Here is a 19,561-nt window from a genome sequence, read left to right as displayed (position 1 = left end):
TGGCCCTGACCATGGGTCCTTTTACTAAGACGCGCTAGCCATTTTAGCACGTGCTAAACACTAACGTCCATTATATTCTATGGACATGTTAGCGTTTAGCATGCACTAATATCTAGTGTGCACTAAATCAGCTAGCATGCCTTAGTAAAAGAGTGGGAATATTATTGTCAGCCTCATTGATGGATTTTGGCAACCCCCAACACTGGATCATTTTTATGCTTTATATGTTGACGTGATTAAAATTTTGTATATACTGATTTCTTCCATTATTGCGATTGCTGAGGTGTTTGGACTTCTTGCTTTATGACTTTTTGATTCTGTCTAAATAACCCCTTTTCAGGTGAGTGACTCAGTAAGTTGTAGGTTTATTTATATGCATTTGCTAACATTTAAATAAATGTTAAATAAAAAATAAATTTTGTGAAAGCTTAAGCGCTTGGGAGAAGTACTTTCTGCAAAGGAACACAAGTTCTCAGTATCAACAAATACAAACTTATCTTTATAAAATCCATTAGATGGAATGGATTATGTTTCAAAAATAAAAATGAACAATTCGCAGCACCATCTTTTGCAAGATTAGAATGCATAGTTAAAATATTATCTCTAAACATGACAATATGTATATGACCAGGATAAAATGTAATGAAGCACTGTTCAGTTATTTAATTAACAGGTACATTTAAAAAATCAGGCTGCTGGCAGCTGAAAGTTCTTAGGTGCTTCCAACTGGATTTTCTCTCTGTCCTTTTTCCTTACTGAATTTTACATTTTTGCTATCAGAAACAATGTATAAATTTTTTTTTTTTAAAACCACAATTCAAGGACTCTGCTTCTGTTGCTGCTCTCCATTATGGAGTTTTTAATTTCTCCTTTCTTTGGCCCTGCAACAATTTATCCTGGACAACCCATATCTCCTCTCCAAAACACTAATTATTCACCAATTCTGTTCCCTCTTAGCTTTCCAAAACTCTTTATCTTCAATCATCTTCTCCATTTGTCACATCTTCAATCAAGTGGTTTACACTACAACTATTTAAACATACTATGATTACAAAACATCTAAAAAAAAATCTTAATTGTACCCTGCCAGTCCTGCTATCATTCCATCTCCCTTTTGTACACAAGCTGCACCACTGTGACATTCATCTTGAGTTTTGTCACAAATTGTTCTAGATCTACTCCAGTTTGGCTTTCTACCTCCACATTCCACAAGAACTCATCTTGCCAGTCTCCAGAGACCTCCTTATAGCTAAGTCCAAAGGCCTTTAATCTATTCTCATCCTTCTCAACATGTTCACTGCTTATGACAATGCTAATTACCATCTACTTCTTGACTTATTGTACTCAATTTGATTTCAGGACTCATCTGTCTTGACTTTCTTCTTACCAATTCCATCATACTTTTAGTGTATCCTCTGGTGATTATTCCTCTACTGCTAATCCACTATCAGTCAGTATACCTCAAAAACTCAGTTGTAGGCTTGTTTTCTTGGTGCTCTGATCTCCTTTCATAGTTTTCGGTACAATTTTATGCTGATGATTTCCAGATCTCTCACTAAGAATCAGCTTTCAAATTTCCGCTTACTTGTTCAACATCGAACCTGCATGTCTCATCATCCACCTTTTAAAAAATTAACAAGCCCAAGATAGAACTCATTTTTGCACTTGACCCAATTTCCCCTCTTCTTCTGGCTCTGTAGCCGACACTCTCATCCTTCTAATTCCTTTGGTTCCAAACCTTGGGTCACCTTTGATATCTCTCCCTCCTTCTCTATGTACATTTGAAAACAATGTGTGCTGTTTCTTTTCAACACTGTTCAAATCCATCCTTTCCTTTCTGATCATGCTATCAAGATGCCTATCTACTCTATCACCCCCTGCTTAGACCACTGCAACCTAATCTTTGTAGTTCTTTCACAGAATCATTCTTTTCTACTGTCATCTATTCAAAATGCATCACCTTCCATTAATGACCACATAACCCCTCTTCTCAAGTCTTTACATTGGCTCTCATTCTGGTTCCATACAGTTTGGGCTTCTATGGCTCACCTACAAATTCATTCACTCTGCAACTCATTAATCTCCCTCCCTGTTCTTCATAATGAGCTCTATTCATCTGGCGTTGCTCTTATCTGTACCTTCTCCTTTCTTATTAATCTCCCTCCCTGTTCTTCATAATGAGCTCTGTTCATTTGGCATTGCTCTTATCTGTACCTTCCTCCTTTCTTATTAACTCCCTTATTAACTCTCACCTTCATTCTCAGTCTTGCTATACCATTTGCCTGGAATAGATTTCATGAATTGGTGTGTCCTGCTCTTTGTGGTCATATTCAAATCTGATTAAAAACTCACAGTTTACTTTTAAATCTTGACCACTTCTCTTACATTCTTCAAAAATATCTTATTTGTCTTGTCTAGATTTTAAACTCTGTAAAGAAGATACTATCTCTCATTGTGTGTCTGTACAATGTTGCATACATAGGATGGCACTTTGGTAACAGTATTAGGGTACAAAATTCATCATAGTTCTTTTCAGATGCACACATCTCCAAAACAGTTTTTCCTCCATTGCTTAAGGAGTTTGACATTCATTTGACCCTCTTGTTAATGTGGTGAAGAGTTAAGTGATAGGTTTGGTTCTCTGCTAACTGTTGTGCACACTAGGGCCATCAGACAACAGTTATACCAGGCATTCGAATAAGAGGTTGACAAAGTTGGTTTATTTAGCCTATTCTGTTGATGTTTAATATGGCTACTTCAAGGCACCAGCATTCATGGATCCAAATCTCTAAGCCATAGCCAAAGTCATAGCTTGGAGGCCAACTTTTCAGTGACTTTCAATACTGATTATTTCCACCTCATTGCAACTGGAATGCTTCTCAACCAAGAACTTCTAAACACATATCTACCCAACCCAATTCTTCTTTGGGTCAAGCTGTTCCCCTCAATTGAGGAATAAACAGGTAAAGAACAGCATAATTCTCAGCCATGGCCGCTATGGGATACAATCTCCATTGAGGCTGAGATTATTGCAATGGTTACTAAGCTCTGAAAGTAAGCCCATCCTGACTGCCACACTTCAAAGCAAAGCTATCAGAAGGGAAAAACAAAGATGTGATACATAGATTTATAAAACTTAGCAGTAAATAAAGCTTTTTTCTGTACGTAGATAGAGACTCATTCTGCCAAGTTAACGAGCTACTAGTACCTTTAAAGACACTATGAGAAACCTGAACTGATTCAGCTTATGAAGGCAGCATCACAACATCTGCAGCAGCTGCTCTTCCAGTTCTTAGCATATTATTGCTCTGTGTGTTTAGGCATCAACAGTTGCAGCGTAGAGTCCAGCAGGCAAGCAAACACATACTATTGTCCCCCATTGTAGGCATAGTCCGCTTTGTTGTGCATGATCAGCTTGTTATCCACAAAATAGAAACTGTCTGAGCGGGTTTCATAAGGATTCTCAACCATCTGGCGGACTGTGGGATAACAAAAGAGAAGTGACAGTAACTTAGTTAGAAGTCTCAGAAACAGGGAGCTCAGAGAAACAAGCTATCTCACTCTAAAAAGGCTGAAAGCAGTAGTGTGTGAGGAAATATAATAAAACTAGTCTTTAAGCCCGTTACATTAACTGGTGCTAGAATAGATTGTGTGTCTTTCTTTCTGTCTCTCTCTCCTTGGCCACTGTCTTTCTTTTTTTCTGTCTCTCTCTTTCCTCGGCTGTCCCACCACCACCTCTTGCCTGCTCCCCCTGTCCAGCAGTAGCCCTTCACCCTTCCTTTTACCTCCCATGTCCAGCAGCATCCCTTCCCTGCTCCCCCTGTGCATCAGCAGCCCTTCTCCCTTCGTTTTACCTCCCCCTGTCCAGCAGCACCTCTTTCCTGCTCTCCCTGTCCAGCAGTAGGCCTTCTCCCTTCCTTTTATCTCCCCCCTGTCCAGCAGCACCTCTTCCCTGCTCCCCCTGTCCAGCAGTAGGCCTTCTCCCTTCCTTTTATCTCCCCCCTGTCCAGCAGCACCTTTTCCCTGCTCCCCCTGTCCAGCAGTAGGCCTTCTCCCTTCCTTTTACCTCCCCCTATCCAGCAGCACCCCTTACCTAATCCGCCTGTCCAGTACTATTCCCTCTCCTTTCCCTGCTCCCCCTGTCCAGCGCATGCATGCTTAGGGTTTTATTATAGAGGATAGCAGATCCAAACAGGAAGTCTCATCTTCATGTACTTTATTAGCTACATCCGATGATTAACATAAACACCCAGCGCTGGCCATGTTTCATTCATAAGGGCTACTTCAGGGGCATAAAACAACCAACTGGTGTTTCACCAACATGGTTAAACCACTTGCTCCCGAGGATGGCAACAGGATGCAGCAGCAGTACAGTGTGAGGAAACTTGCACAACTGCTGACAGTGCTTTACCTGTGCTGTGCATATGTGTTTTGTTGGACTGGTTCTGGGTTGGAACAGTAAAAGAACAAGAACACAGCTACTATGTGTTTTGTGTTAGGGTAGAAAGAGAGAGAGAGAAACCTCTTGCTACTGCTATTTGTGTGTGCGAGTTATTTCATAGTGCACATGGACTTGGTATGGAAACAATATACAATACTCCCCCGATATTTGCAGAGGTTCCGTTTCAGGACCCCCTGCAAATGTTGAAAATCCACGAATACGGTTTTTAGCGGGGGGGGGGGGGGCAAGAGAGGGCAGTCGGAGAAGCAGGAGAAGGCAGCCAGAGTGCCGGCGAGTGAAGGAAATCACTTGCGGTATGCTCCGACCGCCTCTTCCTGCACTAAAGTCGGGTCTCACCAATCAGGAGCTGCTTCACTCGCCGGCACTCCGGCTCCCCTCTCCTGATCGGTCATTCGCGGTCGGAATATACCGCGAATGACTGTGACCACGAATCGCCGACTGCGAATGACCGGGGCAGCACTGTATACCAAAGTACTCAGAGAAAATTTGAGGGATAGGAGGTACTTACTCAGGTCCTCAGAGAGCTGGGGAAACTCATAGATGTGTTCACATGTGTTCCTACTGTTAGGGATGCAGAAGCCAAAGTCAAAATCAAAGCTTTTTAGGACATGGTCCCGGAAGTAATGTCTCTCAATCATACGAAAACTTGGCACTGGCCTGTCACCCACTGTGAACTCCACTCTGTGTGCAAAAATTCAGTACAAATACTTCATGAGACTAGTGCCCCCACAACAATCCATATGGCTGCCACTTTTTATCAAGAAGCATGAGTAGATAATGCACCCCCATATTATAACTCACAAATAAGAATAATGAATAAATTGCTGTTCCAGGACAAGATGATTCAATTGGGTCTGAAGGGCAGACTGATATCTGGTTATTCTACTTAGTGTCCTCAAGTATAGGTCACATGTTCCCCATAATGCACACAGATTTAGATTGTGGCATTCTTAGGATAACTCACGTGGCTCCCACTGTGCGAAGTCGGAGAAAAGTTGGTGTGAACTGATAGCGAACAAAGCGGCCTGCACTGGTGTCAAGTTCTCCACTTGCTGTCTCCTCCTCCTCCTCCTCTTGGTCTGAAACAGAAGAATATATGCAAACAAAATAAGAAAGGGTTTAGGGATCTAAACAAACCAAGTTAGAACTGTGGCTGAGCAGTGCTTTCTGGCCTCAGAGCCTACAAATGTACCTGAAGTTGAAGGCTTAGCAATCTCAAAAAGCACCATGCCAGTTTCCAGGTCTCGAATCTTGAAACGAGTGAAATCTATGTTGTAAATATTATCTTCTGGTTTACATAAATAATCTAGAGAGAAAAAAATTTTGTATGAGGTATTTTTGTATATCCATATCAGCTACATTGGCATGTCACCCAGACCAATGGGCAGGAAGGCATCTTGTAGAACGCATTGTTTCCAGCAGCAAAACCAAAGCCCAGATTTAAGTAATCAAGTAACATTAAGACAATCAGTTTGTACCAGCACTTGGTAAGTTATACCGTATTTTTCGCTCCATAAGATGTACTTTTTAAATAAGGGTGTGTCTTATGGAGCAAATACCCAACCCCCCCTCCCCCTGGTTACCTTTTTAATCATTCTGACACCCTCCCTCGCTGGACGCGATGCTTGCCTGGTCCCCACGAGCAGTGACGGCTGACATGGCTGCCTCCGAATCCTGTTCTTTTCCCTTGCGGAAGAGCAGCGCACAAGGCTGCCTGCCCGGTTCTGTACCGCTTCCCACGAGAACCGAGTTCTCACGGGAAGCGGCGCAGGACCGGGCAGGCAGTTTTGTGCGCCGCTCTTCCGCAAGGAGAAAGAAGAGAACTCAGAGGCAGCCGCGTCAGCCATAACTACTCACAGAGACCAGGCAGCCGGGTCCAGAATGGGAGGGTGCCAGAATGATAAAAAAGGTAATGGGGGGGCCGGGGGCCTGCCCTGTCCTGCCGAATTAAAAATAGGTACAGGGGAGGGACCGAGGCCTGCATGCCCTGCCGAATTAAAAATAGGAAGGGAGCATGGAGAGACTGGGCCTGCTTGCAGGGAGGCCTGGGAGAGGGGGCTGCCTGGGACGGGGGAGGCCTGCCTGCCTGCGTGCCCTGTCCCTACCTGCCTGCCAGCCACTAAGCCTGCCTGCCCTGTCCAGCCTACCACTAGACCACCAGAGGGGGGACAGGGTACACAGCCTGGCAGGAAGGGTGGACAGGGTGCAGAGCTTGGCAAGGAGTGTGGGATTGGGTGCAGAGCCTGGCAGGGAGAATTTGGTTCAGAATATTATCTGTCTCGTTTTCCTCCTCTAAATCTAGGGTGTGTCTTTTTTTTTTTAATTTTTCAATTTTTATTAGAATTTTATAATGAATACAAAAACAATATAATCACCACAAGTACACCACTCTGGAATACTACATCCACTCAATATAGCATACAGATTAAACACTTCGCTATTATACCCCAGTCCCACAACCCATCACATGATAAAATAAAAACAAAAGAATACACCAACAAAAGAAACACTATGTGGAAGTCCCATTGTTGTTCCTTCAAAGAGACTCCCAAATAACCACCCCGCCCCTCCCCCCCCAAACCCAACCTCCCACTTAACAGAAAGAAAGGATCAAATGCAATGAAATATTTTGTCCCAAGTCCGCTTCTGATGTTCATAATAACCATAGTGCTTAGCAGCTAAGCATTCCTCCCCCCCAAACCCAACCTCCCACTTAACAGAAAGAAAGGATCAAATGCAATGAAATATTTTGTCCCAAGTCCGCTTCTGATGTTCATAATAACCATAGTGCTTAGCAGCTAAGCATTCCATCTGGGCAAGTTTTCGTAATTTTTCCAACCACTCCTCCTCTGGTGGAGCAATAAGCTTTTTCCAATACTGTGCTATCAAACATTTGGCCGCTGCCAATCCCATTCGAACCAGTTTTGTCTGCCAAGGAGCATCTTTAACATTATGCAACCCGAGCAGACACACCTGAGGTAAAAGCTGTATCGGATCCTGGATCCACAATGTCAAAGAGCGAGTAACAAACACCCAAAATTTCTGAATCACCCCACACTCCCACCACATATGCAAAAAAGAGCCAGGACCCTTACCACATCTCCAGCAAGAATCAGGAACCAGAGGGTACATAATATGTAACCGTTCAGGAGTATAATACCAGCGTGTTAAAATTTTATAAGCATTTTCTTGGACTAATATATAATGAGATGCTCTCTGCACCTCAGCACAAATACGGGACCAATCGTCTGCAGAAAATTGAAGGCGAAGGTCCCGTTCCCAATGTAGCCGGAAAGAAAGAGAAATCGCCTCCCTACCTCGCAAAAATTTATAGAGAATGGAAATCGGTCTCGGCACTCTACTCAATAAGACCCATAAAATTTCCAAATGTTCAGATCCCTGAGGATTCCCCTTATCCCAACCAACCGAAATCATAAAATGCCACAACTGCTTATATGCGAAAAATTCACCCCCCAACCCTGGCTTCTTAGCCACTAGCGCATCAAAAGTAGGCAAGAATCCCCCAATAAGTACATCCCGAAATATGACACCCTGGGATTCCCATCTCCGAAAAGCCCCCCTGTCCATTCCTGCAAGAAACTGCGGTTCCCCCTTAATAGGAGCAAGAGTAGAAACTCCTCTACCGCCCCTCTCCTTTTGACACAGAGATCCCCAAACCCATACCAGATGACAAAAAAATGGATTCCTTTGTCCCTGCAATCGCTCTGAAACCGACAAAGAGGTCCACAACCAAGTATCCAGAGCACAATGAGGAACATAGCTTTGCTCTATTTGAACCCCGGGCTTAAATACCGCTATCCTCCAATCCAGAATAAAGCAAAGCTGTGCCGCTTCATAATACCAGTACAAATTTGGCATTGCCCTACCCCCGTCCTCCCGAGCAGACCAAAGCACCTGTTGACTCAACCGGGGGTGTTTCCCCTGCCAAATAAAAAAGCTAAATTCCTTATGCAATACCTTCAAAAGTCGCTTATGCACATCAATGGGGAGTGTTTGAAATAAAAATAATAAACGGGGTAAGATATTCATTTTGATAACTGCAATACGTCCCCACCAGGACAACCACAGCCCCTTCCAAGTCTGCATATCCATCCGTACTAAGTGTACTATCCTAGAATAATTAAGGTCATAAATACGCGATAAATCAGTTGGAATCAGAATACCTAAATAACGAAGATGACCCCCTGCTCGCCGCACCGGGAAGGTATCAACCAACCACTGTGCCTCCCCCTCCTCCAAGGAAATATTCAAAAACTCGGACTTGTCCATGTTGATTGTAAAGCCGGATAAACCTCTAAATTTCCTAAACACCTCAAGGAGCTCAGGAAAAGTAACCTCCGGATCTTTCACATAAAAAAGAATATCATCCGCAAATAGCGCTAATTTATGTTCCCTCCCTCCCAAGTGAATTCCCCTAACTGTCCCCAGTTCCCGATTATAACAAGCTAAGGGTTCTAGATACAAAGCAAAAAGTAAAGGGGAATCTAGGGTGCGTCTTATGGTCAGGTGCATCTTATGGAGCGAAAAATATGGTACATCCAACATTTCCTGGTTAGCCATAAAAATCAGATCATCAAGTCTAATATTAAACTAGCCTAAGAATAAGAGCACAGTCTAACTCAGGATAAGGGACCAAGATGATCCATTCAGCTTTTTGTTGCTCATATATAAGAAAATTTAATACAATATTCAGTCCCACCCCCTCTACCACACACAGAATTATAATAACCTGAACTGTCAAAATCAGTAAGACATAGGTATCAACCATTAAGATGTGTTAATTTGTTGTTAACTCGTTATTAATAACTAGGTCTCATTGCATAAAATAGGACCTATGCTAAAACAGCACAAGTTACTGGTAAAATACATGTCTTAACTGTAGCCTTGGTTTATAACTACGCCCCTAATATAGCAACGTCCAACCTACTAGATTACTGTTCGGCAAAGCCATGGCACTTAGCTACCACTAAGCTGCTAGCACTAAGGCTATACAATGTAAATCATTTAGAAAGGAAAGTAATGTTTTATAAAAAGAATTAAACAGCTATTTAATGTTTATTGAGAAACAGATGAAACTTTTACACTTTAAACCTTAGGAAGATTATTAGGTTCTTACCTGGATAATCTTCTTTCTGTTAATATACATAGGAGTTCATTTTCTACGTGAATATCCTCTGGTCACAAACTGTTGCAAAAGGATGTCAATCACATCTTTCAGCTCCTTCTTCATCAGTGGAGTACAGTAGACTCTCAGTTATCTGGCACCCATGGGGATTGGTGGATGCTAAATAACTGTAGTTACTGGTTGCTTGTTATTGTAAAATAGTTTTGTCTCCCTTCTCACTTTACTCTATAATCCCCCCACCCTCACTTGTAGGTCCAGCATGTGTTCTTCCCTTCTTTCTTGGTCACTTTCTCTCCCCCCTTCTTCCTCCACTCCCTCCCTCCTTCCCACACCAGAAGCAGCAGAGCTGGTCCTGACAACCCTCCCTCCCTCTGTTCCCTGAAGCAGCAGAGCCAGTCTGACACCCCCCTCCCTTCCTCAAAGTAGCAAAGCCAGTCCCCTCTTCCTCCCTCCAGTCCCCAAAGCAGCAGAGCCGGTCTGACCCCCTCCCCTTCTCCCTCCCTCTGTTCCCTGAAGCAACAGAGCCGGTCTGACAATGCCCCCCCTCCCTCCCTCCGTTCCCTAAAGCAGCAGAGCCAGTCTGACAACCCCATCTCCCTCCCTCCCTCTCTCACCTGAAGCAGTAGCTGGTGAGCAGAAGAAGTGCCGGTAAACAGGCTGCTTCCGGTCTGCCCTGGCAGGGCCTTTTCTCTGCACTGCAATGAGGGATCATCTCCCCTGGTCAAGCAGGACTATTACCTCCTGACCTCCAGTCCCTGAAAGGGAACACGAGTCTTCCAGGCAAGAAAGTGCACTTTGGGACAGTAAAGGCATGGAGTCCCTCCCTGTCCTGATCTGCCTGGTCACTCAGGCTGGGCATCAGGTTCCTTAGTGGTGGGGAGGTCTCCTGGAGTGTAATCTCTCCCCAGTCCAAGGCCAGTGCACTCACAGGCAGCGCAGAGCATCCTGCCCTGTTAAATAGGTTTCCACAAGAGATTAATAAAATCCAAGGTAAACCCCGGAACAGAAGGCTCCATGGACCTCTACAGCAGTGTTTCTCAAGTCAGTCCTGGAGTACCCCCTTGCCAGTCAGGTTTTCAGGATATCCACAATGAATATGCATGAGATTGATTTGCATACATTACCTCCAATGTATGAAAATCTTTTTCATGCATATTCATTGTGGATATTCTGAAAACCTTACTGGCAAGGGGGTACTCCAGGACTGACTTGAGAAATACTGCTCTACAGGATCTTAGACTCCACCGCTTCTATGCACTTGTGTTTCATGGACTTGCTGTTTAAGGGCTCCAGGAGGGATTTCTTTGCTGCCACACGGACCTCCTGTGGTTCCCCCAATCCCAGAGGACTTGGAGGCTAAGTTCAAGGCACCTGCCCCTCCCTTGTGTGCCCTATGGAATGCAGTACATAGACGCTCCTTGGCCGACTATACAGCACAAGACTGGTATGATATGGGGGTAGAACAGCCTAACGAGTCCATCCCAATTGATTTTGAGCCAAATTGAGGGGCTTTGAAGCAGATGGAGGTATTAGAAAAAAGGTCACTTAAAATCCAAGATGGCTGCCACCAGTAATTTTGTGTCAAAAACGTTCCGTGGGAGACCCCCTGAAGTTTAAAAAATTCAAGGAAAGGTGTTTTGGAAGAGGAAGACCCTTATTCTGGTTCCAGAAACCCTCAAAAATGAAAATTTTGACACCCCCCCCCCATAGGGAATAATGGGCTGTACTCACTGTGATGTGCCTGTCATGTCAATTTTCCTGCAGCCTGACTGATGGGAGAAGGTTTTCCGTCTCAAATCCTTTTCAGAATGGATCCAAAACTGGAGATTTTTGGTCTGCCATTTGGACCGGACCAAACTGAGACATCAACCTCCTCAGATCCTAGTACCATGATGAGGGGAGTGAAAAATGTAACTAGCTCCCTGAAGCCCAAAGGGACTCACACAGGGGCCCCACAGCCTGTGCTCAAGTCTCTGAAAAATCAGAAGATAAGCTAGCTCTTAGGGAAACGGTCCCTGAGCTTCCAAACTACACCAAGCAGTCTAGCTCAACAGATATACCTGGGGGTTGCCCTGCGAGCAGCAGATTGCCCATGTGAAATCTGCATCCTCTCCCAGGTAGAGCTGCCCCAAATTGGGGAACTCTAGGCACCAAAGCTTCCTGAAATGGATTAAAAAAATACTCAAAACTGAATAGAGCAGATCAGAAGAGCTTTTCAGTTCGCCTGCAGAAGGAAAAATTATAGAGGGCACTATACTCTACTGGTGAAGGAGGAGCTGCTGAAAGATGTGACTGATATCCTTCTGTAACAGTTTGTAACCAGAGGATATTCACCTATAAAGACTCCTATGTCTATATAACAGAAGATATAGTTTGTCATTCATTTTGCCTCCTTTTTTGCATGTCCCCGGGCAAATAGTAACCTATCCCCCTCCTCACATTCCCCCTTCCTTTCTTTTGCCTCATCCCTTTTTCACCTGTTCCATGTATAAGCAAATCACTCAACATTCTATTACTTCCTTATCCATTCCATAAAGGATGCCCAAATCTGACAAAAGGCACAAACTTGCTGGTCTTTAAATACAAAAATTATACAGAATTTTATAGCCATTCTCCACTATAAATGCTGAAAGTGGCAGCTTGGCAACAGCTCTAAGAACCTCTCCCCATACCTACTCTTCTCTTAATTCCTGTATGAGATGTCCCCATCAGGCCCTAAAATGGGACAGACCAGCAAAGCATAAAGTTTTGAAAGCATTCATCCTCCAACACTTGATACAACTCCATAATGGCATGGGTTTATCTCTTTAGTCTGTTTTGTGGTTTTGTTTTTTTAATTAAACTTTCAAGTTAATTACAATAAGCAAGCACAAAGAGAAACGTAACATTCACTCTGAAGAAAGTAGAAATGAAACTAAAACTTAAGGCCCCTTTTACAAAGCCATGGTAATGACACTGCCATGGTAAAGGCACCAAAGCCCATTCAATTCCTGTTGCTACCGTAGCATTGTAAAAGGGGCCCTTAGCCTTCTTAGATTAGTCCACAAATCTTGGAAGCCAGACAAAAAAATGTGGAGGCTATCGTATATTGCAGAAATTTAACAAGAGGAAATTAAGGAACTATACCCCACACCTGCAAATGGCAAGAATCTGAAAGCAGATTAGCCAAATCCAGCATGGGGAAACTGAGGCTGATGCCAGACAGACTTCTATGGCCTGTGTCCCTCAAATGGCAAGAGAAAGGTGAATGTTCAGCACCTCCAGTGTGTTAGATCATTTTATTGTCACATACTGTGAGTGGAAGTACTGTGCAGCTCAGTGGGGAGGGGAAGGCAAAACATCGATCCAGAACAACGGCCAAGGCACTTAACTTCCGAAAAGGGAATTACGAAGGGATGAGACTCATGGTGGGGAAGATCAAGAAGAGGATAAGTGCTGTTAAAACGCTAGAGCAGGCATGGTCCCTTTTTAAAGGCACAATCACCGAGGCGCAAAATCGATATATACCGCGTATCAATAAGGGATCCAAGAAGACTTCATTTAAGGAATGGAAAAGGTCAAAAACGAACGAAAACTGGAAAAAGCACAAACAGCATCAACGCAGGTGCCATAAAGCAGTAAAAGGGGCCAAAAAAGACTACGAGGAAAAAATAGCCAAGGAGGCAAAAAACTTCAAGCCATTCTTTCGATATATTAAGGGGAAACGACCCGCAAAGGAAGCGGTGGGACCGTTGGATAATGATGGAATAAAGGGAGTGCTAAAGGAGGACAAAGCCATCGCCGATAGACTGAACACATTTTTTGCGTCTGTGTTTACCAAAGAGGATATACACAAAATACCGGAACCCAACAGACTATATGCTGGAGCTGAAGACGGGAAACTGACAAGGTTGACGGTCAGTCTAGAAGAAGTATGCAGGCAGATTGATAGGCTTAAGAGCGACAAATCCCCGGGACCGGATGGCATCCATCCGAGGGTCATTAAGGAACTGAAAGGTACAATAGCTGAACTACTTCAATTAATAGCCAATCTGTCGATCAAATCGGGAAAGATTCCGGAAGACTGGAAGGTGGCGAATGTTATGCCAATATTAAAAAAAGGTTCAAGGGGAGATCCGGGAAACTACAAACTGGTGAGTCTGACCTCGGTACCGGGAAAGATGGTAGAGGCGCTGATAAAAGACCGCATCATTGATCACCTTGACGGACACAATCTGATGAGGACCAGTCAGCACGGCTTCAGCAAAGGACGATCTTGCTTGACGAACCTGCTGCACTTCTTCGAGGGAGTCAACAGGCAGATAGACAAGGGTGACCCGATCGACATTATATATCTGGATTTTCAGAAGGCGTTTGACAAGGTTCTGCATGAACGACTTCTTCGGAAAATTGAGAGCCATGGAATTAGAAACTGGCCTTGGATTAGAAACTGGCTAGCGGATAGGAAACAGAGAGTGGGGGTAAATGGACAATACTCGGACTGGAAGAATATCACCAGTGGGGTGCCGCAGGGCTTGGTGCTTGGACCTGTGCTCTTCAACATATTCATAAATGATCTGGAAATAGGTGCAATGAGTGAGGTGATTAAATTTGCGGGCGATACGAAGTTATTCAGAGTAGTGAAGACGCAGGGGGACTGTGAAGATTTGCAACACGACATAACCATGCTCGAGAAATGGGCAGCAACATGGCAAATGAGGTTCAACGTGGATAAGTGTAAAGTAATGCATGTTGGTATCAAAAATCCCATGCATGAATACAGGATGTCCGGGGCGGTACTTGGAGAGACCTCTCAGGAAAGGGATTTGGGAGTACTGGTCGACAAGTCAATGAAGCCGTCTGCACAATGTGCGGCGGCGGCAAAAAGGGCAAACAGAATGCTAGGAATGATTAAGAAGGGAATCAAGAACAGATCAGAGAAGGTTATCATGCCGCTGTACGCCCTCACCTGGAATACTGCATCCAGCACTGGTCGCCGTACATGAAGAAGGACATGGCACTACTCAAAAGGGTCCAGAGAAGAGCAACTAAAATGGTTAAGGGGTTGGAGGAGCTGCCGTACAGTGAGAGATTAGAGAAGCTGGGCCTATTCTCCCTTGAAAAGAGGAGATTGAGAGGGGACATGATCGAAACATTCAAGATAATGAAGGGATTAGATTCAGTAGATAAAGACAGGTTGTTCACCCTCTCCAAGGTAGAGAGGGCAAGAGGGCACTCTCTAAAGTTAAAAGGGGATAGATTCAGTACAAACGTAAGGAAGTTCTTCTTCACCCAGAGAGTGGTGGAGAGCTGGAATGCTCTTCCGGAGTCTGTTATAGGGGAAAACACCCTCCAGGGATTCAAGACAAGGTTGGACAAGTTCTTGCTGAACCAGAACGAACGCAGGTAGGGCTGGTCTCGGTTAGGGCACAGGTCTTTTGACCTAGGGGCCGCAGTGTGAGCGGACTGCTGGGCGCGATGGACCGCTGGTCTGACCCAGCAGCGACAATTCTTATGTTCTTATGTACTGTTAGTCTCTATTATTACCACATATCATCCCCATCATGTTTGGCTGCTTATATGGTTGGCATGGTGTGACTTCACAAACAGCATTTAAACATGGGTGACTGGGGACCTGCCCAAAGTGGCAGATGCAGCTCTGACCACCTTGTTGGGCAGACTGGATGAACTGTGAGAGTTTTATTTTGCTGTCATTTACTTCAGGGAACCAGGGACTACTAAAAAACAGAGGACCTAGTAGATGTTATCACAGTCTTAGTGATGAACATCGAAAACCAAGAAGGTTAAAAAAATATATATCTAATACCTTCATAATCCACCATACCCTTACAAAAAACATTAATACTTTGGTTTCAAAAGCAAAATCTGCCTCTGCGTCTTCTGTGTTTCACAAGATACATCAGGAATAAAACTAATCTTGCAACCCAAAAACTCGAAGTAATACACTTTTAAACACTTTCAAAAGGCAGTCTGATTCCCAAACCAACTATATAAACAATTTAGAGGGAATAATTGTCTCTTCACCAGAAACTTCAAAGAAACAAGTCAGTTCATGGCTATCAAAAGGTTGCTCAACAGTGCCCCTTTTCTTAGGCTACATTAAATAATATATCTTTGAAATAAGAGGAAGCAAAGCCACCAAGACCTTTTCCACCTCCAGAAGATATTTTTAACAACTCTTAAGAGAAACAAAAAGTATTTTAGGAAAAGTTATAACGTGTAGATTCCTCCTGCATATTATTTTCCATGGATTTCATCTTCTGGTGAATACCCAGATTGTCTCTCATCTAATCTTTTGAACTCTTATCTCAAAAGCAATAAATTTTTCTCCAAATTGAACCACAGCTTTTAATTTTTTTTAACTTGTGAGTTACCAGCACTTTGAGTAACTGATGAAACAGTACTAAGTTGGAACTGACCAGATAGTGACTTCGGGTCTTGCAGTGCAAACCAAAATAGTCTCAAAATTAAACACAAAAGGGTGCTTCAAAGATAAAGGGGCCAAGGAAACAAGAAGGAGAAATGATGTCCTACCTGATCATTTTCTTTCCTTTATTCAACTACATTGTTTTGCATGGATAGGTGTTATCACTTCCTACTAGCAGGTGGAGGCAGAAAAAAAATAATTATACGAGTGACATCACCAGTATAAGCTGGGGGTGGCAGGAGGTCCCTTTGTGCAACAAACCCAAGCCAAATCAACCACTACAGCTGCAATGATAATCAAATGAGCAGAACACCAGAATTGCGTACCAGGATATAGCACTATTACAGGAACCTCATATTGCTGCAAAAACCCAAGGAAGCGATACAATTTAGGGAATAAAGTATTTCTGTACACAAAAAGATACCAGGACTTAGGTATTATTTTAAGTGATGGTGTTAAGGTGGTCAAACACATAGAAAAGTTAACAGTAAAAACCAGAAGGATGCTCACATAAGTAGGGTTACCATATGGCTCCAAAAGGACAAATTGAGACATCCGGATTTTACTTCCATTGAAAGTAATGGAAGGAGGACAGATTGAGACATCTGGTTTTTACATTCATTGAAAGCAAGGATGTAAAATCCAGATGCCTCAATCCATCCTCCTTTTTCTGGAGCCATATGGTAACCCTGTATGTAAAGACAATAATGGCCAGCAGGATAAAGGTGATAATGCCTCTGTATAAGTGGCTGATGAGACAGACTACTGTATTCTGGCTCTATTTGTTTCCTTCATTTTGTCTCCCCCATCTCAGTCCTTGTGCAGATTTCACCTTTATTTTCAGGCACTCTTGAAACTTTTTTTCCTTTATTTCCACTGGATGCCAGTGTTCTTTTCTTCAGTTCCACTGGGTCTTCTCCTTGCAGACCTATTAGACTATCTTTACCAATGCAATAAAAGAGCATACTTTTCTAAACTATTTATGAAGATTCCAGTAGTTGTAAGTAAGTTAAATTTAAATAAGTTTTTTCTAACTATTGCAAAACAAAAGAAGAATTGGGTTGACCCAAAGAAGTATTGGGTTGGATAGACATGTGTTTAGAAGTTCTTGGTTGAGAAGCATTCCAGTTGTAGTGAGGAGGAAATAATCAGTAATGGAAGAAATGCCAGACAGCAGGCAGGAGGATGAGTGTGAAGAGAAAGCTTTGTGTCCACTCACTTTGGGTTCAGGCCCACCTGAAATTGGCCATTTGGCTATGCAATTATTGGAGAGAAGTGACTTGTGATTTGAGCCCTGGTTTCCATGGAGCTCAGCCACTCCTACTTTAACCATTAGACTGTGGAATAGTAAATCTTACCCTAATCTCCAACATTATGGCAGCAAATAAAAGACATACAACTAAAAGAATTCAGGAATACAATCGTAAATAACTAATAAATATTTGTCAGAAACGTATTGTAGATAATGATTAGTAGCAGGGAGTCATTCAAGCCACATATACACGAATTGCTGGCACAACACAAACTGTATGAAAAATCATAATACAACGGAGAAAAATAAACCTCAATTGTGGAAGGCTGGGACTACGCAAGTGCCCAAACCTATGCACATCATCACGGGTTTATAAAAAAACTCCGTATACATATAAATAAATAATAAATTATAATTTTATTTATTTATTTATATGTATACGGAGTTTTTTTATAAACCCTTGATGATGTGCATAGGTTTGGGCACTTGCGTAGTCCCAGCCTTCCACAATTGAGGTTTATTTTTCTCCGTTGTATTATGATTTTTCATACAGTTTGTGTGTTGTGCCAGCAATTCGTGTATATGTGGCTTGAATGACTCCCTGCTACTAATCATTATCTACAATACGTTTCTGACAAATATTTATTAGCAAATAAAAGACACCAGGCCACTCACCTCACATTTCAAGAGAACCGCTCAGAATTCCCCATCACCTTCTCCCCATTAGAGTGCCTCTGTGCCTACACCAAGTTTTCGTGATTTCTCTTATTAATACCTCCACCACCAGTGTATGGGCTATCCTCCCGTCTACAGAGAACCTCTGTTACAGGTAAGTAACCTTATTCTATCCATTATAATAACAGCAGTAAGGAGAAAGAACAAGGATGAGAGAACGGAAAAGTGCACAAGATAGAGCACAGAAGAAAGGAGAAAACGGGTCTGGGGAACTCCATCGCTTCTCTGGGAGAAGTTCATGTTCATTCAAATTTGATATACCGCTGAATCTTAGAGTTCTCACGGTTTACATATTTTTTAATAGGTACTTCAAGCATTTTCCCTATCTGTCCCGGTGGGCTTACAATCTATCTAATGTATCTGGGGCAGTGGAGGATTAAGTGACTTGCCCGGGGGTCACAAGGCGCAGCGCAAGGTTTTGAACCCACAATCTCAGGGTGCTGAGGCTGTTGATCCCCGCATACAGCACAGTGGAACCGAGACCAAGTCCCGGCCTAGTTGTTCGCTCGCTACTTACTCTCTGTGACCCGGACCAGCCCCAGGACGTGCTCTGGGCTCAGGCTGTCTAGAGTCAGAAGTTCCTGCTCCGTAAGCTGGGCGCGCCGCCGGTGGTCTGGGACGGAGCCTCCGCCTTCGCCGGCGGGGTTGCGTCGGGATTTGAGCCGCCTGAGCACGCTGCCTCCCGGCTTCTTCTTATCGTCCTTGGCTGGCAGTGCCTGCGATGCCTTCGGCTTCGGGCCGCTCATCGCTCTCAAGATGGCGCCGCCGCCCGCGCGCCGTAACTATGGAGAGGGGGAAGCACCGGGTCAGAGGGCAGCGGCACTGTTACCTAGAAACGTGGGGGGGCCTAGCGTTCTACAGAGCCTGTTCTTTATTAATGGAGGTAGGACGCGCAGGTCTTGTCCGTACTGCATCGCCCCTGGTTTAGCCCAAAGTTATTTAGGAATTCGTGAGAGGCAGCATGCATGAATGCAATGAAGTCAATCTAGACTTGGGACAACCCACTCAGTTTACCTGCACTGAGGTGATAGCCGAAGGGAGAACCTTTCCTTTTATTCTCTGCTTTCTGGTCTGTCTGCCTATTTATAAGAATACCTTTTGTAATAACGGACTCTCTTTTTTTTTCTCTTCATATAAAGATCTGATTTCATATAGCTTTGCTAGAAACAATTCCAAACCTATTAAATACAAATATTTCCTAGGGATAAAACGCATTGGTAGGTCAAGCCTATCCTCATCACCTGACCAGCTCTCCTCTCCCCTCTTTCAGAAAGCCTCTGTGGTGGTCTCATGCATCATCTCTATCAGAGATGTCCATAGAGTCACCACTTTTCTTAGATTAACCTGTCTTCCCCTCACTGAACCATAAACAGATTAGCTCGCCTAGAGCTAAGCAAAATATGGAAAGGGCTTTCTTGAGCATTTGCCATCCACTCTAACCACAATGTCCAGGCTGTTTCTCAACCAGACACACTAGTGTGGCCCGATGGGGGGGGGGGTGTCACAAAAAAAATTGTAGACAGCAAGCTATGTTACCTT

The 19,561-nt window shown here is 43.6% G+C and overlaps 1 protein-coding gene across 1 annotated transcript; it reads right to left on the bottom strand.

The window, feature by feature from the left end:
- Positions 1 to 345: 345 nt before the first annotated feature.
- Positions 346 to 18,967, bottom strand: UNC119B (unc-119 lipid binding chaperone B). Its single transcript, XM_033956815.1, has 5 exons — positions 18,540 to 18,967; positions 5,655 to 5,768; positions 5,427 to 5,541; positions 4,971 to 5,143; positions 346 to 3,479 (listed from the first exon to the last, which is right to left on the bottom strand). Exons 1-5 carry the CDS (start codon positions 18,766 to 18,768, stop codon positions 3,367 to 3,369), a joined length of 744 nt encoding a protein of 247 aa, XP_033812706.1. The 5' UTR covers positions 18,769 to 18,967; the 3' UTR covers positions 346 to 3,366.
- Between the last annotated feature and the right edge of the window lie 594 nt (positions 18,968 to 19,561).

This window comes from Geotrypetes seraphini, chromosome 8 (genome assembly GCF_902459505.1).
Source record: "Geotrypetes seraphini chromosome 8, aGeoSer1.1, whole genome shotgun sequence".
In the NCBI taxonomy this organism is placed as follows: Eukaryota; Metazoa; Chordata; class Amphibia; order Gymnophiona; family Dermophiidae; genus Geotrypetes; species Geotrypetes seraphini.
The sequence above is the reverse complement of the archived record's forward strand: the minus strand, read 5'-3'. Positions and strand labels throughout refer to the sequence as shown.